The 22,202-nt window shown below is 42.0% G+C and overlaps 2 protein-coding genes across 2 annotated transcripts in view; one reads left to right on the plus strand and one right to left on the minus strand.

Moving 5' to 3' along the window:
- The window catches only part of JADE3 (jade family PHD finger 3), a 154,759-nt gene that overhangs the window by 407 nt on the left and 132,150 nt on the right, over nucleotides 1-22,202 (plus strand). The window lies entirely within an intron of this gene.
- On the minus strand, nucleotides 259-867 carry LOC103087158 (proline-rich protein HaeIII subfamily 1-like). Its single transcript, XM_007450930.1, has one exon. The coding sequence runs from the start codon at nucleotides 865-867 to the stop codon at nucleotides 259-261; it is 609 nt and encodes a 202-aa protein (XP_007450992.1).

A 22,202-nucleotide genomic window follows, 5' to 3' on the forward strand; every position in this document is an offset into this window, starting at 1 on the left:
GGGCAGGTGCGAGGGAGGGGAGAGAAGAAAGCGAGCGGTTCGGGGGGCGGTTACCACCCCTACCCGACTCGCCAGGCACGTTGCCGGGCCCGAGTGTGGAGCCGGGAAGGAGCGGCGACCGAGCTGCGCAAAGGTAGGCGCCACTGAGGCTCGACGCGGGGCGAGCGGGCTAGGGGGCGTCGCGTTGTGTGGGCAGCCGGAGTGACGGCCTCGGGGAGTGGAAACGGGCGCCGCGGAGCGCAACGTCCCGGCCCAGCCTCACCGCGCTCCGAATCGCTCCGGCTCCTCACCGCGGTGGCCTCCGGCGTCCCCAGCGCCTTGGGGCCGAGAGCGTGTGTGGGCTGAGGTGAAGTGCCCGGTGGTCCCTCGGCCGGCCGGCGCAGCGCCGGGTGGCCGGCGCGGGGGCGGGGGTGGTGGGGGCGCCCGGCCGGGCTCGGCTGCGGCTACACTCGGGCAGGAATTGAGCGCCATAACTGTGCGGCCGTTCCCTCCGGTGCCCCATCCTGGCGCCTCCTCCCTCCCGGTCCACTGCCTGCTCTCGGGGCTCCCGGGGTCAGACCCGCGGCGGGAGGACCTGCTCTGCCGGCCGCCTGGGGCCGGATGCTCTGGGGAGCGGGGGCGCGCCCCGACTGTTTCGATGTTGGGGGGCGGGAAGAACTGAGTCCCGGAGACTGGGGGCCGGGCGGTGCGGGCGGCGGCGAGGTCCCCGGTGAGCCCGGGCGCCCCGCGGGCTGGCGAACTTTCCCTCCCCCTCGCGTCATTGTTCCGGCGCTCCGGGTCCGGATCCGCGGTGAGCGCCGGGCGGTCCGGGGGCGGGGGTGGCGAAAACAGGAGGGCTTTGCCAGTCTTATGGGAAAAATTTCCCATCGCTTGGCACGGCAAAGTTAACTTTTCTCCAGCAGTCGAGTTGGTTTTATTTCCTCCGCCGTGGGGCAATCGATTAAAAAAAAAGAAAAGATAGCCTCCCTCCAATCTTTTTCTCTCGCTTTTCAGAGCCACTGCTTCGGTGAAGTCTGGCTTTAAATTGCACCGGGCAACCTGCGTTTATTATTTGTGAGGAGGAAAGGGGGGGCGGGATTTCGAGTGTGTGACCGTAATGGTGGTATGTGAAGGCATGTTTAAAAGTTGGTATCATTGTGTAGCCCTGGGACATATGCAGCTCCTAAGCATTTGGCAAGAAACTTGTTTGGCCGCTTCTCTGGATTTCTGAGTTGCAAGGAAATCCATGGTCTCAGATGTTCGAGAGATTGTTTTTGATGTGAGATCCATTGATCTGTGAAGCTGAGGATGAGGTCCCCGTGTCGTCCCCCCCCCCGCGTCCCCCCACCCCCCTGCCGTCTGATTGTGTAAGAAATCAAAACCGTGTTGATGGTGATTCCAGTGGCCTGGAGGGAAAGGCGACCTCATTCCCTGATAAAGATAACTGTCTGCTTCTCTCAAAACTGGCAAAGTAATGGAAAATAATTTAGGTAAAGACTGGTTGCACAACATCTTGGCTTAGTTTAAGCAACCCAGAATCCACTTTCCCAGAGTAGTTCTCTTAAATACCTTCCCTGCAGCCATTTCTTGTCAGCCTGGGGGTGAAGGCGGGGTGTGAGAAAGGAGTCGGCCTGAACAAAGCATCGCGTTTTTATTTAATACTTTCATAACATCTGTAAACAATGGGAATGTGGATCCCAGGCCTCTGTACCTTTTGAATAGTGTAGTTCTCATGCTTTTATAGTATCATGTGATTACTCTCTGGATAAGTGAAAATGTGTTTTTTTTTTTCTCTTTTGTTTAGCCTAGGAGTATTCTACCTCTATAACATATCATTTTCTTTTTCATTTAAAGTGAGCTCTAAATTTAAATACTTGAACTGTAAAAGTTAATGACTCTCTCCAAGGGTGAGAGAATTACATGAGATCTCAGTCTTGGCTACCGTCATTGACACCTTTTCTTCAGCTATGCTCTTCTCTACAGTTATGTTTGCTAGAGAAGTGCTCTTAACCCAGTATTGGTGCCTTGACAGTTTCTTGCATTCTTTATCCAGTCAGTTCTGGAATACTCAGGGGTCCTGGTCTGGTTCTAGAATCCACACTTTCGTTCTCCCACTTTTCTGAGTCGTGTTGCTGTGCCTTGGCAGTGTGGTAAATGCCTTCTCACCTGTAGGAGTTGGTGAATCTTGTTCACAGGTAGGGGAAAGTGAAGAAGGGCCTCCCACTCCTACCCGAAGTGTTTGTGATCATCTGGCCTCCGGGAGTGACTTGGAAGCAGCCTTAGGGGTGACCGGGACCCACCTTCTGGCCTGTAGAGAGTTCCCAGGAGCAAGAAAGGTGATGGTGCAGGGCTGTCATCATAGTTGAGATGTATAAATTAGCGAAAGTTAAAATATTTAAGAACAAAGGATGTTGAAGGCTGTAGGTTGAGTATGATCTCCTTTGGTAATGCTTGTCTTTTCCCTCCTTTGTGTTCCACTGATCCTAACAACCCATTTCTGCCCTAAGCTACACAAAAGGATTTCTTCTTTTTGCATGCTACTTTGAGGTCTGGCTGGAACTAAGCAAGTATTTGGGGGGAGGCAGAAGGCATTGGGTGTTTTTGAAGACATGGCATTACAAAGGGCTCTAACAAGCCTTGATCAGGGATACAGACGTTGAATATTATCATAGGACATAATGTACCTACCTCCTCATAGAGCTTACACAAAACAGGAGCTGAGGAAGGTAGAGATCATATGCTGGTTTACATTAAGAAAATCTCTCATCAGGGGATAACTTACTGTGACCTTTACTTATCTCACCTTATAAGTGAGGGGTGAGTATTGGGTGACACCCATGTGGCACTTTGCTGAAATGGCTAATATGGGACACTTGAATGGTTTACAAGTTTCTATCTGTTGTTCCACTTACAGTGACTGGAAAAGCTGAAGCATTCTGGTTTGTGGGGTGGGGAAGGTCTAGGATGAATAGGTAGAAGTGATGAACAAATAAAAGGGTGCTAGCCAGTGGTCATTACAGACCAAGTAACTACTAGCTTTGAGTTTTCTGTTTTCTGGAATCTTTGTGACTCCCCCATGGTTATTTTTGCCTCCTTCCTATAGATCTCTCCATAGACAACAGCAGCAAAGCTCTTACCATCGAAACTGCCTCTGTGCTTCTCTTGCCGGGGACAGTGAGCAAGAAGTGTCCTGGGGAGAATTTGCCTGACCCTATAGCTGAGCTTGGGAAAAGGAAAGTAAGAACTCAAAGGTAGCCGACTGAAGAAAGTAGGGGGCCTGGTATGGGGAAATAGTACTGGGGCATTGTCCAATGGGAGATACCTATATGTTCATTAGTGCTCTTCAAGCAGTAAATAATTTAATCTCTGTCCCAACCCAGAAGCCGTGGCTGAGCCCTGTTACCTAAGGGGCTTTTTGTTGGCTGATAGGCAAGGAAACCTGAGTCTGGAGTGTGTTTTTTGGAACAGCTGACAAGAGAATATGGTACCAGCATGGCCAGTACACTAGACCTTGTGTGTTGCAATCTCCTGGGAAATTTTTTTTTTAGATTTTCAAAACTTCTTATTTTGACACAATTAGAAAAAAAGTTGTAAGAATAGTACAAAGAACTCCTTTATTCCTTTCAGTCAAGGTCACCATTTACTAACAGTTTGTTCCCATTTGCCTTATCATTTGCTCTTTCTGTTTCTTTTTATGAACAGTTTGAGAGTAACCATTGAGAGATTGGTATTTGTCAAAGGCATCTGCAGGAGGGTGGCCCAGGTGCAGCTGTGGGGTGCAGCAGAACATTGGTGAGTGGAATCTACCTAAAGCTGTAAAGCACACATTTGTAAATCACATGGAATCTCTGGTGCTAAATATAGAAATCATTATCAATTGTAAAAGTGGTTAATGTAAACTCCCCTTTTGTCAGCGTTTTCGTCAAGTTTGTTCTTAGCTCTGCCAAACTTTAATAGTTATGAAAATCCATTCCACCACTCCCCCCAACTTTGCACCTATAATATATTCTCGAACATTTTCATTTAATTTATTTAGCAAGCATATATTTGCTAGGGGTATAAGAGGTGAAAGATATTCATCCCCTTGAGAGCTCAACATCCAGTGGAAAGGTAATAAGGAAATCTATCACCTCAATCAAGGGGAAGAGTATTGTGCTAAAGGGGTTTACAGGGGTAATTGGAACAGCAAGCTGGTTAAGGATTTGAAGAGTTAGATACCTGGGAGTCATTTGGGAAGTATGTGAATGTGAAGATCCATCTTTTCTGAGGCTTGCTGCTCGTAGTTGACAAGGTTCATGAGTTGGGAAGCCTTTGGTGTCATATCCAACACAGACTGTGGGGTCATGCCAACTTGCATTTTAATCCACCACTTGATTTTGGCCAGTTACTTAACTTCACCGTGCCTCAGTTTCTTCATCTACCAAACCACACCTCTGAGATAATAATTAATTGAGGTAATAATTGCTCTGTTGGGCTTCCCTGGTGGCGCAGTGGTTGAGAGTCCGCCTGCTGATGCAGGGGACACAGGTCGTGCCCCGGTCCAGGAAGATCCCACATGCCGCGGAGTGGCTAGGCCCGTGAGCCATGGCCGCTGAGCCTGCATGTCCGGAGCCTGTGCTCCGCAACGGGAGAGGCCACAACAGTGAGAGGCCCACATACCGCAAAAAAAAATAATAATAATAATAAATAATTGCTCTGTAAACATTCATTTCGTCTTCCCTTCAAAAAGTACAGTGCTTGGGGGGGAATAGCATGATACCGCAAAAAAAATAATAATAATAATAAATAATTGCTCTGTAAACATTCATTTCGTCTTCCCTTCAAAAAGTACAGTGCTTGGGGGGGAATAGCATGAAAGGTACTAGGTAGTAAGGTGAAATCCAAGGAGGTGTTTCTATTTTTCAGCAAATAAATATCTAATTACTAATTGTACTGAGTTGTGATGGAGATTACTATGAGATAATAGCAATAACAGCAGCGATGATTTGTTAACCATTTCTTGTGTGCTAAGCACTGTGTTAAGTGCTTATCACAGGGTATCTTTCTGAGGCTCAAAGAGGTGAAGCAAAGGTAAGGTGCCTAAGGTCACACAGCAAGTAAGAGGTAGAATGCTTCTGAGAGGGAGATCAGCAAGGTGCTCTGGAGCCTGAAGGATGAGCAGGAAAAAACAAGGTAAAAGTCAGAGAGAAGGGATTGCTAGGCAGAGGGAACAACAGGTGTTGTAAGGGCACTGAGATGGGAGAGAGATGTAGAAAGGATCCATAGAGGTTTGGCTAGGACCTGGGGAAAGAGATGAGATAGGCAGGGGAAAATTGACAGGGCCTTATGGGACCTCATTAAGGAGCTTGTGTTTTATTCCAAGGACTGGGGGAGTCTGCTGGAAGGTGTTTTTCAGTGTGTGTGTGTATTTAATCCAGAAAGGCATCTAGTGAGGCCTAAACAAAAGCAGTTTAAGAGAGTCATTTCCCTTTCAGTGTCCCACTTTGTGATCCAATAGAGGCAGTGTTTCTGGCCCAAATGTGTAGATCTTTTTTTTTGGCTGCATCAGGTCTTAGTTGTGGCACACAGGCTTCGTTGAGGCAGGCGGGATCTTCTGTTGCGGCACACGGGCTCCTCTCTAGTTGCAGCGTGTGGGTTTTCTCTCTCTAGTAGTGGTTTGCAGGCTCCAGAGCACGTGGGCCCTGTAGTTTGAGGCACACAGACTCTCTCTTGTGGTGCACGGTCCTAGTTGTCCTACGGCATGTGGGATCTTAGTTCCCTGACCAGGGATCAAACTCATGTCCCCTGCATTGGAAGGCGGATTCTTTACCACTGGACCACTAGGGAAGTCCCATGTGTAGATCTTAAACAATTTTTACTGCTCACCATTAACATGGCTAAAAAGAGTTGCTGTGATGCGGGAAGAAGCTGGTCCTGTAGAATGCTTCTAGAAGGAGGTTTAATTGGGCTCTTATATCTGATGCTTTTTAGGCTGCATTAAGGGAGCTCTTCCAGCTTTCACCAAGCCCTGTCAAATGGGATAAAAAGTAGAATTGAAGGAAAAAGTGATTCCTGGAAACCTGAGTTGTTGTTCATGTTAGAACTGGAACTGTGGAATATATAAGACTTTGGCTTAAATATATCATGATAAAGATGCTTCAGTGACTAAATGGAAATTTTTTGTGGAGTGTGTGTGTGTGTGTGTGTGTGTTTGGTGTGTGCCATCCGTGATGGCAGACAGTGCATTTGTGAGAATCTGGGAAGACTGATGAATTTTTCAATACTTATATATTTATTTATTCTCATCCAGGTACTGCAGGTTTTTCTGTTTGAAACTATTTCTTATGTGCAGAGTAAACTTCATAGGGAAAATCAGTGTTCTTTTCCCCTTTCCATATGTAGTGGACCACAAACATATTTACTTTGAAGTAGCCTATGTCAATTAGCTTTTCTTTCTTTTCTTTTCTTTTTTTTTTTTGGCAGGGAGGGTAGTTATCTGGCAGCTGGATGATCTAGGATGGCCTCTCTCACACATTTGGTAGTTGGCAGGTTGGTTGGTCTAGGAGGCCCTAAGCTGGGATGGCTCATCCCCACTCCAAGTGGTCTCTCATCCAGCTGGCTAGTCTGGACTTGTTAACATCGTGGTCTCAAAGGGACAAAGAGTAGCAAGTGAGAGCAAGCACCAGTGCACAAGCACTTCTCAAGTGTCTGCTTGTGTCACATTTGATATTGTCCCATCAGCCAAACCACAGAAGTTCTTCCGTGGCCAAGCCCAGAGTCATTGTGGGAGGGGACCCTCCAGGGTGTGGACATAAGGAGATGTGAGAAAATTGGGGACCATTACCACAGTAATGCATAATAATTATTAATGAATATAACCGCTTTTCCTTTGATAAATCATTTTAAATGCTCATTTGTAAATGTAGTGTATTCTTGAGACTGAGTAATATGATCATGCCACGTCTCTTCTATCAAGTGTGGAGCTGAATGATGGTTTTTCTAGGAGGAAGCCAAAGGGAGACAGTGTGGCTCTAGATGTAGATACCATCATGAATGGCTTGGCTGCTCACTGATCTTGTGTGGCTATTATCAAAGGAGCCCCTGGGTTTCCTCAACCTCCCGTTCAAGCTTTATCACAAAAACTGTAGTGTACTAGACTGCACTAGGTTTTGTAGTCAAGCAAAAAGACGGTTAATTGGGAATCCATCACCACCTGAAAGATGAGAGAAACATTTGCATCCTTTCTTCATAACCTTTACGTGATTTATAGTTTTACCTAAGAGAAGAAATCCTTATTTATGCATTATAATAAGGACAAAGAATTCTCTGTAGATACGTTTTATTTGGTCAGGATTTTAAAATCTCCCTGTGGTTGCAGTGAAGAATCCACCATTGTGCTGTAGAGTGGCCAGTGACTAGTAATTTGGGGAGTCAGCCTTTGGCTTTTGCTTATGAAAATTTTAGAAGTAACACCTTTTACACACCTGAAATAGGCTTTACAACCAGCTTGTGGCCTGAAATACATTACATGAAAATGCAACTGGACCCTAGGAAGCATGTGTGGGAAAATGAATAGAAGGCTCACTTTGTACATCTTAGAGCTGTACATTTCTCTAGAAAATTGCCTGATGATAGAATCTCAGCTTCCTTTTTTTCCTCCTAGGATAAAAATTAAAAATGAAAAATCCCTGACATTTTAAAAGTCAGTGACTTGCACCAGTCAGAATGGCCATCATCAAAAAATCTACAAACAATAAGTGCTGGAGAGGGTGTGGAGAAAAGGGAACCCTCTTGCACTGTTGGTGGGAATGTAAATGGATACAGCCACTATGGAGAACAGTATGGAGGTTTCTTAAAAAACTAAAAATAGAATTACCATATGATCCAGCAATCCCACTACTGGGCATATACCCAGAGAAAACCATAATTCAAAAAGACACATGCACCCCAATGTTTATTGCAGCACTATTTACAGTAGCCACCTCATGGAAGCAACCTAAGTGTCCATCAACAGATGAATGGATAAAGAAGATGTGGCACATATATACAATGGAATATTACTCAGCCATAAAAAGAAACGAAATTGAGTTATTTGTAGTGAGGTGGATGGACCTAGAGTCTGTCATACAGAGTGAAGTAAATCAGAAAGAGAAAAACAAATACCACATGCTAACACATATATATGGACTCTAAAAAAAAAAAGGTTCTGAAGAACCTAGGGGCAGGACAGGAATAAAGATGCAGATGTAGAGAATGGACTTGAGGATATGGGGAGGGGATAGGGTAAGCTGGGACGAAGTGTAAGCTGGGACGAAGTGAGAGAGTGGCATGGACATATATATACTACCAAATGTAGAATAGCTAGTGGGAAGCAGCCACATAGCACAGGGAGATCAGCTCGGTGCTTTGTGAACACCTAGAGGGGTGGGATAGGGAGGGTGGGAGGGAGATGCAAGAGGGAGGGGATATTTGTATATGTATAGCTGATTCACTTTGTTATAAAGCAGAAACTAACACACCACTGTAAAGCAATTATACTCCAATAAAGATGTTCAAAAAAGAAAAAGTGACTTGAAAATAGCCATCAAAATTATAAATGCACATATCATTTGAACCAGCAAACACTTCCAGGAATGAATTCAACAAATGTTTGCATGTTACTCAGAGTATTGCTTATAATAGCAAGAGTGGTTATAGCCTAAGGATCAATCAAGTCTTGATTATACAGTAGAATATTACATTGATATTGCATGATCTTCAAGATGTACAAAATGAAAAAAAAGCAAGAAACAGAACAATGTGTATTGTATACTACCATTTGTATAAAATAGATAGTGGGGCAGTAATATGTAAATTTTTGCTTACATAAACATAAAATATTTCTGGAAGGATATTCAAGACACTGATAGCTTTGGGGCATACATGGCCAGGGTAGAGGGTGGGAGAGAGACTTTTCACTGCATAAACTTTTATATATACTTTTGGAATTTTAAGCCACTTGAATATATTACCCTATTTTAAAAATTAAGTACATTTATCTAAAAAGAGATGGTATATGGTTATGGTGATGTGAACTTCCATGAACTCCTACCCAAGTTGACCTGGTCAGAACTATCCATGTTAAAAAACATATCCAGCCAGTTTTGTTTCCTAGAAATGCCTCAGAATAGTGTGCTTCTGAATTTTTAACTATAGCCCTACCTTTTTCAGAATGTCATATGAATGGAATCATACAGTATGTAGCCTTTTTTGGTCTTGCTTCTTTTACTTGATTCATCTATGTTATGTGAAATAATAGCCTTTTCCTTTTTATCGCTGAATTGTATTCCATTGTATGGAATACAACGGTTCATTCACCTGTTTCAGGACAACTTGGTTGCTTCCAGTTTCTTGGCTATTATGAATAAAGCTGAATAAATATTTTGTGTGCACGTAAGTTTTCAGTTCATTTGGGTAGATACGTAGGAGTGGGATTGCTGAGTTTTTATAAGAAACTGCCAAACTGTCTTCCAAAGTGGTTCTACCATTTTGCATTCCTACCAGCCATGAAAATGAGGAGTGTATGTCAAGGTTCATCTTCCTGCGTATGGATGTCCAGTAGTTCCAGAACCATTTGTTGAAAAGACTGTCCTTTCTCCATTGAATTGCTTTTGTACCTCTGTCAAAATGTGATTATGCTTGTGTGGGTCTATTTCTGAGATCTCTGTTCTGTTGAATTGATTTTTGTGTCTATCATTTTGCCATTACCACACTGTCTTGACTATTATAGCTTCATAGGATTCTTGAAATCAGGTAATATGAGTACTGTTATTTTTTCTTCTTTATCAGAGTTGTAGAGGTGAGAGAGGACATCCTTCATTTGTTCCAGTCTTAGAAAGCATTCCATCTCTCACCATTAAGTACGATGCTAACTGTAGGGTTTTTTTAAAAAATATATATACCCTCTTGTGCTGAAAAGAGTTAACATAGCAGGCCTGAGGCTGCTATCTTTAGAAGGCCTGCTTGCAAGATTGGCCCTTGGCTGGTGTCTGGGAAATTGGCTTTTCAAACATTTTGAAAAAACATTATATTCTACCTTCATTTATTCCTTTTCCAATGCTCTTCATTTCTTTATGTTAATCCAGCTTCCCATCTTATTCATAATCTTTCTGCCTGAACAATTTTCCTTTAACATTAACTTTTATGCCAGATCTGCTGTCAGTAAATTCTGTTTTTGTTTGTATGAGAAAGTCTTTTTTTTTCCTCACTTTTAAAGGACATTTTCATGGAATATGGAATTCTGAGTTGAGTTGTTTTCCTCTCTCAACATACTACTCCACTGTTGCCTTGCTTGCACGGTTTCTGTTAAGTCTGCTGTAATTCTTATCTTTGTTCCTCCATAGCTAATATGTCTTTTTTCCTCTGGCTTCCTTCAGTCTCTTTGTCTTTGCCTAGGTGTGGCCTTTTAGTTTTTTTCATATTTATGCTGCTTGGTATTCTCTGAGCTTCTAGTGTCTGTGGTTTGTTGCCTGTTGCTAATTTGGAAAGTTCTCAGCCATTATTTCTTCAAGTAATTCTTGTGCCCCATTCTCTCTTTTTTTCTTCCTTCTGGGGTTCCAATTACAAATATATTATACTGTTTGTTATTGTCCCACAGTTCTTGAATGCTGTGTTCTATTTTTTCTCCCTTTTGTCTCTTTTTATTTTATTTTTATTGACCTGATCAACAAATTTGATCTTTATGTTCACTGATTCTTTCCTTGTTTGTGTCAGTTCTACTGTTGAGCATGGTGGTTTTTTACTCTTTTTTTTATTGAGCATTTCCATTTGATTCTTTATCACAGTTAACATCTCTTTTCTGAAATTATCCATTTGCTCTTGCATATTGTCTACCTTTTCCATTAGAGTCTTTAACACAGTAATCATAATTCTTTTAGATTTCATTTCTGATAGTCCCAACTTCTGTGTCATACTGAATCTGGATCTGATGATTGTTTTGGCATTTGGAATATTTTCCTGCCTTTTATTATACCTCATAAATTTGTTAAAAGCTGAACATGGGCAGGAGAAGAACACAGGTTTCCTTCTGCTAGGCCTTTAGTGTGGGGATTTTAATTAATCTAGTCAGGAGTCTGCCTGTGTTCCATGTTTGTTTTTGCTATGGGCACCAGAGATTTCTGATTCCTCTAGTGATACCTTCTTTTTGACTCCTGCTTGGCTTTGGGTTTTTCCTTTGTGCTGTTTCCCAAGAGCTGTCTCTTACAGCTCTCCCAGTTGTATTTCAGTGTTACTAACCACATAACTGGTTTGCCAGGTGGTGGTTGCTGGGGGAGGGGGAGTTCTCTGATGATTTGATTAAGCCTCAAACTTAGGCAGGTACTGGAACTTGGGTCTTGAGTGTGTCCTTCACAAGATTTCCTGCCCTTTCTCCAGGGGTGGAGCTTCTTTTTCTTCTTCCTCTGTTCATTCGCCCACTGGCAGTGAGTATCCACCAGTGTCCTCAAGCCATAGATTTTAAGTCCCCCCGCAAATTAAGCCTTTTGTTCTGTACTAGAGATAAAGGAAAGGGGTCTGGGTGGATTTCACAGTGAGTGCTATTTTCCTCAGCCAAACAGCACCTTCATGGAAGCTTTCTCTGACATTTTTCCTGATCTTCCCTGTAGGAGCCTTGTGGGATTCCTTTTGGTAAAACTTGGAAGAGGATGGGAAACCCCTCCCCCACAACGTGGAGCCCAAGAGCTTCATACTCTCATGACATTCCATACTCTGGCCTCCAGTAATTTGTCAGAATCTCTAGTTTAATCTTCCTACCAGCTTACATGTTCGGATCCTGTGTCTACCTGCAGGCACCGGTCTCTTCAGATAGTGGGTTGGTGGTTTGCCCTATGACTTCACTTCTCTGATAGGTCCAAGAAGAGTCATTGATTTTCAGTCGATATAGCTTCTTTCTTGTTGTAAAGGTGGAAATGATGACCTCCCAGTACTTTACATGACCAAGCTGAAACCTAAGTCCTCAAATAACTTTTAATCTACACAAATGTCTAATGTGCAGCCCATAGAAACTTAGTACAGGTTAGTTTTTTCCCCTTATTTTTCTTTTTTTCAAACCCTTGAATTTTATAGTTTTATGGCTAGGGAGCCAGAAATAATTGATTCTGGCTTGGGTTCTGCCTATTTTAGGCTTTAAAAACCTCTGTACCACTGGTAGTATGTTATATTTGTCTTGCTCTCTTCTAAAATTCTGTGTATGCCTTTGGTAATTACTGAGCATGTTGTTAGCACTCAATAATAATTTGTCTCATTCAAAATTAGAGCATGATTTAGCCTTTCTAGATCATAGTTTGTTAGTGATCATGTGTTCGTTGTTTTTATTCGCCACATTTCCAGGTGCAATTCAGTTCAGCTGATAGTTGTTGAGTGCCCACTGTGCTATGAGTGAGGCACTAAGTGTTAAGTAGAATACAAGCCTGACCTGGTAAATGGAGTAACCAAGGGGTTCCTGAAGGCAATGGAAGCCCCATGGATGGAAGTATATTGCAACTTGGGAAACATCTCCATTTCAACCTAGGATTTTTAAAATTCTTTAAAAATTTTTATTTTTAATTATACTAGTGATACATGAATGAATTCTAGTAAAAACTGAAAAGTTTTTACTAGTTTTTACTAGAGCCATGGTTGTCCATGACATCCTTATGACACTCTCATTCTGTCACATTCTCCTTCCCAAAGTTAATTTTGGCTACTTTTGTTTTACTGTGCAAATTGCTATATCAAATGTATCATCTAATAAGTTTACTGAAATTTAAAAAATTTTTTAAATTTTTGGTCGTGCCACACAGCATGTGGGATCTTAGTTCCCCAACCAGGGATCGAATCCATGCCCCCTGCTGTGGAAGCACAGGGTCTTAACAACTGAACCGCCAGGGAAGTCCCGTGAAATATTTTTATATTTAAGGGAATAAGCACCCAAATTCATTTAACTTTTAAGGAATGTTTATTAGGGGTAACTGTCATCAGTCAGGTTGGATGTGTGGCCTAATAATGATTCTTTGCTTCACATTATAATGTAACTCTTCTAGTTTTTAAACCTGAAAACCTAGTGTTGGTGACAGAACTGTAAAAGTTTACTTTGAGTAAATAAGAAATACAGAAATTCGTACTGACTGAAAAGATGATGACCTGTTGCCTTTTTCTTTAATTATCATAGTATAATTGACTTTTTTGGGGTGTGTATAGTTCAGTGGATTTTGACACACGTATAGATCAGTGTAAGCACTACCACAGTCAAAGTACAAAACAGTTCCACCACCCCAGTAAACTCCTTTGTGCTACCTCTTTCAGTCATACTATGTTCTCACCCCAACTGCTGGCAGCCACTGATCTGTGCTCTATCACACTATAGTTTTGTCACTTTGATGTCACATAAATGGAGTCAGACTATATGTAATCTTTTGAGTCTTTTTTTTACTCAGCATAATGCTTTTGAGATTCATCCAAGTTGTGTGTATCAAATAGTTTGTTGCTTTTTATTACAGAGTAGTAGTCTATTATATGAAACCACACTTTGGTTGTTTCCAGTTTGGGGTGATTAAAAGTAGGGCATTCATGTGCAAGTTCATGTGCAAGTGTTTGTGTGCACATAAATTTGCATTTCTCTAGGGTAAATACCTGAGAGTGAGATTGCTAGAATTACACTGCCATTCATGGTAAAGCTAGTTAGCTAGAGTTTGAATGCTAGAAATGGATAGAGTAACAAAGACCCAAATTGTTTAAATCTTGCTTTTGCTTCTTACTAGCTATGCAACCTTGAGTGAGTTTAACCTCTTTGTGCCACAGTTTCCATATTTGTAAAATGAAGTTAACAATAACAACCACTGGGATTATTGTGTGGGATTAATGGCATATTTTAAAAATTTATTTATGTCTGTCTGCATTGGGTCTTAGTTGCTGCATGCAGGCTTTCTCTAGTTGTGTCAAGCAAGGGCTACTCTTCATTGGGGTGTGCAGGCTTCTTATTGTGGTGGCTTCTCTTATTGCGGAGCATGGGCTCTAGGCATGCAAGCTTCAGTAGTCGCAGCACATGGGCTCAGTAGTTGGGGCACACGGGCTCTAGAGCACAGGCTCAGTAGTTGTGGCGCATGGACTTACTTGCTGTGCGGCATGTGGGATCTTCCCGGCCCAGGGATCAAACCCATGTCCTCTGAATTGGCAGGTAGATTCTTAACCACTGCGCCACCTGGGAAGTCCCGTACTGATGGCATATGAAGAATAAAATGCTGATCGGGACTCCCCTGGTGGTCCAGTGGTTAAGACTCTACATTCCCAATGCAGGGGGCCTGGCTTTGATCCCTGGTCAGGGAACTAGATTCCACGTGCCACAACTCAGAGCCTGCATGCCACAATTGAAAAAAGACCCCGCATGCTGCAACTAAAAAAAGACCCCACATGCCTCAACAAAAGATCCTGCATGCTGCAACAAAGATCCTGCATGCCGCAATTAAGACCTGGCACAGCCAAATAAATAAATATTTAAAAAAAGAATAAAATGCTGATCAATGTCTGGCATATTAAATATATTATTATACTTATCTGATGTTTAATAAAACATTTTCTTGTCAGAGACATTCGCCTTTAGTCAATTAAAATGGAGAAATTAAATAATCCATAGGAGGGAGCTTCAAGATGGCAGAAGAGTAAGATGTGGAGATCATCTTCCTCCCCACAAATACATCAGAAATACATCTACGTGGGGAACCACTCCTACAGAACACCTACTGAACGTGGGCAGAAGACCTCACACTGCCCCAAAGACAAGAAACTCCCAAGTACCTGGGTAGGGCAAAAGAAAAAGGAAAAAACAGACAAAAGAATAGGCACGGGACCTGCACCAGTGGGAGGGAGCTGTGAAGGAGGAAAGGTTTCCACACACTAGGAAGCCCCTTCTTGGGCGGAGACTGCAGATGGCGGAGGGGGGAAGCTTCAGAGCTACGGAGCAGAGCACAGCAACAGGGGTGCGGAGGGCAAAGGGGAGAGATTCCTGCACAGAGGATAGGTGCTGACCAGCACTCACCAGCCAAAAGGCTTGTCTGCTGGGAGCTGAGGCTCTGGCTTTGGAGGTCAGATCCCAGGGAGAAGACTGGGGTTGGCTGTGTGAACACAGCCTGAAGGGGGCTAGTGTGCCACAGCTAGCCAGGAGGGAGTCCAGGAAAAAGTCTGGACCTGCCTAAGAGGCAAGAGACCATTGTTTTGGGGTGCGTGAGGAGAGGGAATTCAGAGCACCGCCTAAACAAGCTCCAGAGAAGGGCACAAGCTGCGGTTATCAGTGTGGACCCCAGAGACAGGCATAAGATGCTAAGGCTGCTGCTGCAGCCACCAAGAAGCCTGTGTGCAAGCCCAGGTCACTATCCACACCTCCCCTCCTGGGAGCTTGTGCAGCCCGCCACTCCCAGGGTCCCGTGGATCCAGGGACAACCTCCCCGGGAGAATGCACGGCGCGCCTCAGGCTGTTACAACATCGTGCTGGCCTCTGCCGCCGCAGGCTTGCCCCGCATTCTGTACCCCTCCCTCCGCTCAGCCTGAGTGAGCCAGAGCCCCCAAATCGGCTGCTCCTTTAACCCCGTCCTGTCTGAGCAAAGAACACACGCCCCCAGGCTACCTACACACAGAGGCGGGTCCAAATCCAAAGCTGAACCCCAGGAGCTGTGCGAACAAAGAACAGAAAGGGAAATCTCTCCCAGCAGCCTCAGGAGCGGTGGATTAAATCTCCATAATCAACGTAATATATCCTGCATCTGTTGAATACCTGAATAGACAATGAATCATCCCAAATTGAGAAGGTGGACTTTGAGAGCAACGATATATATTTTTTCCCTTTTTTCTCCTTTTATGAGTGTGTATGTATATGCTTCTGTTTGTGATTTTGTCTGTATAGTTTTGCTTTTACCATTTGTCCTGGGGTTCTTTGTGTCCGTTTTTTTGTTTGTTTGTTTGTTTAAGTATAGTTGTTAGCATTTGTTATCATTGGCTGATTTGTTTTTTGGTTTGGTTGCTCTCTTCTTTCTTTCTTTTCTATTTTTTTTATTACTTAAATTTTTTTAATAATTATTTTTAATTTTAATTATTTTATTTTACTTTATTTTATCATCTTTCTTTCTCTCTTTTTTTTCTCCCTTTTATTCTGAGCCATATGGATGACAAGCTCTTGGTGTTCCAGCCAGGCATCAGGGCTGTGCCTCTGAGGTGGGAGAGCCAAGTTCAGGACACTGGTCCACAAGAGACCTCCCAGCTCCATATAATATCAAACAGAGAAAATCTCCCAGATATCTCCATCTCCATGCCAAGACCCAGCTCCGTTCAACAACCAGCAAAGTACAGTGTTGGACACCCTATGAGAAACAACTAGCAAGACAGGAACACATCCACATCCATTAGCAGAGAGGCTGCCTAAAATCATAATAAGACCACAGACATCCCAAAACACACCACCAGACATGGACCTGACCATCAGAAAGACAAGGTCCAGCCTCATCCACCAGAACACAGGCACTAGTCCCCTCCACCAGGAAGCCTACACAACCCACTGAACCAACCTTAGCCACTGGGGCCAGACACCAAAAACAAAGGGAACTACGAACTGCAGTCTGTGAAAAGGAGACCCCAAACACAGTAACTTAAACAAAATGAGAAGACAGAGAAACACACAGCAGATGAAGGAGCAAGGTAAAAACCCACCAGACCAAACAAATGAAGAGGAAATAGGCAGTCTACCTGAAAAAGAACTCATATTAATGATAGTAAAATGATCCAAAATCTTGAAAATAGAATGGAGAAAATACAAGAAACGTTTAACAAGGACCTAGACGAACTAAAGAGTAAACAAACAGTGATGAACAACACAATAAATGAAATTAAAAATTCTCTAGAAGGGATCAATAGCGGAATAACTGAGGCAGAAGAATGAATAAGTGACCTGGAAGATAAAATAGTGGAAATAACTACTGCAGAGCAGAATAAAGAGAAAGGAATGAAAAGAATTGAGAACAGTCTCAGAGACCTCTGAGACAACATTAAATGCACCAGCATTCAAATTATAGGGGTCCCAGAAGAAGAAGAGAAAAAGGGACTGAGAAAATATTTGAAGAGATTATAGTTGAAAACTTCCCTAATATGGGAAAGGAAACAGTCAAGACCAGGAAATGCAGAGAGTCCCATACAGGATAAATCCAAGGAGAAACACACCAAGGCACATATTAATCAAACTATCAAAAATTAAATACAAATAAAAAATACTAAAAGCAGCAAGGGAAAAACAACAAATAACACACAAGGGAATCCCCATAAGGTTAACAGCTGATCTTTCAGCAGAAACTCTGCAAGCCAGAAGGGCGAGGCAGGACATATTTAAAGTGATGAAGGAGAAAAACCTACAACCAAGTTTACACTATCCAGCATGGATCTCATTCAGATTTGACGTAGAATTTAAAACCTTTACAGACAAGCAAAAGCTAAGAGAATTCAGCACTACCAAACAGCTTTACAACAAATGCTAAAGGAAGCTCTCTAGGCAGGAAACACAAGAGAAGGAAAAGACGTACAAAAACAAACCCAAAACAATTAAGAAAATGGTAATAGGAACATACATATCAATAATTGTCTTAAATGTAAATGGTTTAAATGCTCCAACCAAGAGACATAGACTGGCTAAATGGTTACAGAAACAAGACCCATATATATGCTGTCTACAAGGCACCCACCTCAGACCTAGGGACACATACAAACTGAAAGTGAAGGGATGGAAAAAGATATTCCATGCAAATGGAAATCAAAAGAAAGCGGGAGTAGCAATACTCATATCAGACAAAATAGACTTTAAAACAAAGACTATTACAAGAGACAGAGAAGGACACTACATAATGATCAAAAGATCAATCCAAGAAGATGTAAAAATTGAAAATATTTATGCACCCAACATAGGAGCACCTCACTACATAAGGCAAATGCTAACAACCATAAAAGGGGAAATGGATAGTAACACAATCATAGTAGGGGACTTTAATACCCCACTTTCAGCAATGGACAGATCATCCAAAATGAAAATAAATAAGGAAACACAAACTTTATACATTAAACAGGATGGGCTTAATTGATATATGTAGGACATTCCATCCAACAACAACAGAATACACATTCTTCTCAAGTGCTCATGGAACATTGTCCAGGATAGATCATATCTTGGGTCACAAACCAAGCCTTGGTAAATTTAAGAAAATTGAAATCATATCAAGTATCTTTTCCGACCACAACACTGTGAGACTAGATATCAATTACAGGAAAAAATCTGTGAAAAATACAAACACGTCGGGGCTAAACAATACTTAATAACCAAGAGATCACTGAATAAATCAAAGAGGAAATCAAAAAATACCACAACAAATGATAATGAAAACACAACCCCAAACCTATGGAATGCAGTAAAAGCTGTTCTAAGAGGGAAGTTTATAGCAATACAATCCTACCTTAAGAAACAAGGAACATCTCAAATAAACAACCTAACCTTACACCTAAAGCAATTAGAGAAAGAAGAACAAAAAACCCCCAAAGTTAGCAGAAGGAAATTAATCATAAAGATCAGATCAGAAATAAGTGAAAAAGAAATTAAGGAAACGATAGCAAAGTTTAGTAACCCTAAAAGCTGGTTCTTTGAGAAGATAAAGAAAATGGATAAACCATTAGCCAGACTCATCAAGAAAAAAAGGGAGAAGACTCAAATCAGTAGAATTAGTAATGAAAAAGGAGAAGTAACCACTGACACTTCAGAAATACAAAAGATCATGAGAGATTACTACAAGCAACTATATGCCAACATAATGGACAACCTGGAAGAAATGGACAAATTCTTAGTAATGCACAACCTTCCGAGACTGAAGCAGGAAGAAATAGAAAATATGAACAGACCAATCACAAGCACTGAAATTGAAACTGTGATTAAAAATCTCCAACAAACAAAAGCCCAGGACCAGATGGCTTCACAGGCGAATTCTATCAAACATTTGAGAAGAGGTAATACCTATTCTTCTCAAACTCTTCCAAAATATAGCAGAGGGAGGAACACTCTCAAACTCATTCTACGAGGCCACCATCACCCTGATACCAAAACCAGACAAAGATGTCACAAAGAAAGAAAACTACAGGCCAATATCACTGATGAACAGAGATGCAAAAATCCTCAACAAAATACTAGGAAACAGAATCCAACAGCACATTAAAAGGATCATACATCATCGTCAAGTGGGGTTTATCCCAGGAATACTAGGATTCTTCAACATATGCAAGTCAATCCGTGTGATGCACCATATTAACAAATTGAAGGAGAAAAACCATATGACCATCTCAATAGATTCAGAGAAAGCTTTCGACAAAATTCAACACCCATTTATCATAAAAACCCTCCAGAAAGTAGGCATAGAGGGAGCTTTCCTCAACATAATAAAGGCCATATATGATAAACCCACAGCCAACATCATCCTCAATGGTGAAAAACTGAAACCATTTCCACTAAGACCAGGAACAAGACAAGGTTGCCCACTCTCACGACTCTTATTCAACATAGTTTTGGACGTTTTAGCCACAGCAATCAGAGAAGAAAAATAAAAGGAATCCAAATCAGAAACGAAGAAGTAAAGGTGTCACTGTTTGCAGATGACATGATACTATACATAGAGAATCCAAAGATGCTGCCAGAAAACTACTAGAGCTAATCAATGAATTTGGTAAAGTAGCAGGATACAAAATTAATGCACAGAAATCTCTGGCATTCCTATACACTAATGTTCAAAAATCTGAAAGTGAAATTAAGAAAACACTCCGATTTACTATTGCAAGAAAAAGAATAAAATATCTAATAATAAACCTACCTAAGGAGACCAAGACCTGTATGCAGAAAATTGTAAGACACTGTTGAAAGAAATAAAAGATGATACAAATACATGGAAAAATATACCATGTTCTTGGATTGGAAGAATCAACATTGTGAAAATGACTGTACTACCCAAAGCAATCTACATATTCAATGCAATCCCTATCAAACTACCACTGGCATTTTTCACTGAACTAGAACAAAAAATTTCACAATTTGTATGGAAACACAAAAGACCCCAAATAGCCAAAGCAATCTTGAGAACGAAAAACGGAGCTGGAGGAATCAGGCTCCCTGACTTCAGACTATACTACAAAGCTACAGTAATCAAGACAGTATGGTACTGGCACAAAAACAGAAATATAGATCAATGGAACAGGATAGAAAGCCCAGAGATAAACCCATGCACATATGGTCACCTTATCTTTGATAAAGGAGGAAAGAATATACAGTGGAGAAAAGCCCACCTCTTCAATAAGTGGTGCTGGGAAAACTGGACAGCTACATGTAAAGGAATGAAATTAGAACACTTCCTAACACCATACACAAAAATAAGCTCAAAATGGATTAAAGACCTAAATGTAAGGCCAGAAACTATCAAACTCTTAGAGGAAAACATAGGCAGAACACTCTATGCCACAAATCACAGCAAGATCCTTTTTGACCCACCTCCTAGAGAAATGGAAATAAAAACAAAAATAAACAAATGGGAACTAATGAAACTTCAAAGCTTTTGCACAGCAAAGGAAACCATAAACAAGACCAAAAGACAACCCTCAGAATGGGAGAAAATATTTGCAAATGAAGCAGCTGACGAAGGATTAATCTCCAAAATTTACAAGCAGCTCATGCAGCTCAATATCAAAAAACAACACAATCCAAAAATGGGCAGAACACCTAAATATACATTTCTCCAAAGAATATACACAGACTGCCAACAAACACATGAAAGGATGCTCAACATCACTAATCATTAGAGAAATGCAAATCAAAAGTATAACGAGGTATCATCTCACACCAGTCAGAATGGCCATCATCAAAAATTCTAGAAACAATAAATGCTCGAGAGGGTGTGGAGAAAAGGGAACCCTCTTGCACTGTTGGTGGGGATGTAAATTGATACAGCCACTATGGAGAACAGTATGAAGGTTCCTTAAAAAACTAAAATTAGAACTACCGTACGACCCAGCAATCCCAGTACTGGGCATATACCCTGAGAAAACCATAATTTAAAAAGAGTCATGTACGAAAATGTTTATTGCTGCTCTGTTTACAATAGCCAGGACATGGAAGCAACCTGTGTCCATCGACAGATGAATGGATAAAGAAGATGTGGCACATATATACATTGGAATATTACTCAGCCATATAAAGAAACAAAACTGAATTATTTGTAGTGAGGTGGGTGGACCTAGAGTCTGTCATACCGAGTGAAGTAAATCAGAAAGAGAAAAACAAATACCGTATGCTAATATATATGGCCTCTAAAAAAACATGTCATGAAGAACCTAGGGGCAAGACGGGAATAAAGACTCAGACCTACTAGAGAATGGACTTGAGGATACGGGGAGGGGGATGGGTAAGCTGTGACAAAGTGAGAGAGTGGCATGGACATATATACACTATGAAACGTAAAATATATAGCAAGTGGGAAGCAGCCGCATAGCATAGGGAGAGCAGCTCAGTGCTTTGTTACCACCTAGAGGGGTGGGATGGGGAGGGTGGGAGGGAGGGAGATGCATGAGGGAAGAGATATGGGGACATATGTTTATGCATAACTGATTCACTTTGTTATAAAGCAGAAACTGGCACACCATTGGAAAGCAATTATACTCCACTAAAGATGTTTAAAAAAATAGAATAAAATAAAATTATATCATGGAGATAAGTAATTAAAAAAAATAATAATCCATAGGTGTGGTGTGTTTGGTAGGCAAGCCTTCAAAGAATGGTGTCCATTGGCAAAATTTTAAATGTTGTCCTCAGTTGTCCTTAGGAACATTTAGATGTATGGGAGTCCTATATAATATCCAAAGATTGGACCAGATGCCCCCTTTTGATGGTTTTACTTCTCCTCCCAACATTAAAGAATCACGTTCGCCAAAAATTTAGTGCATTGCTATACTTCATAAAGAAGCTGCAAAAAGTAGCTCACGGGGCTTCCCTGGTGGCGCAGTGGTTGAGAGTCCGCCTGCCGATGCAGGGGACACGGATTCGTGCCCCAGTCCGGGAAGATCCCACATGCTGCGGAGCGGCTAGGCCTGTGAGGCATGGCCACTGGGTCTGCGCGTCCGGAGCCTGTGCTCCGCAACGGGAGAGGCCACAGCAGTGAGAGGCCCGCGTACCGCAA

Source organism: Lipotes vexillifer, unplaced genomic scaffold (genome assembly GCF_000442215.2).
Source record: "Lipotes vexillifer unplaced genomic scaffold, Lipotes_vexillifer_v1.1 scaffold129, whole genome shotgun sequence".
Classification (NCBI taxonomy): domain Eukaryota; kingdom Metazoa; phylum Chordata; class Mammalia; order Artiodactyla; family Lipotidae; genus Lipotes; species Lipotes vexillifer.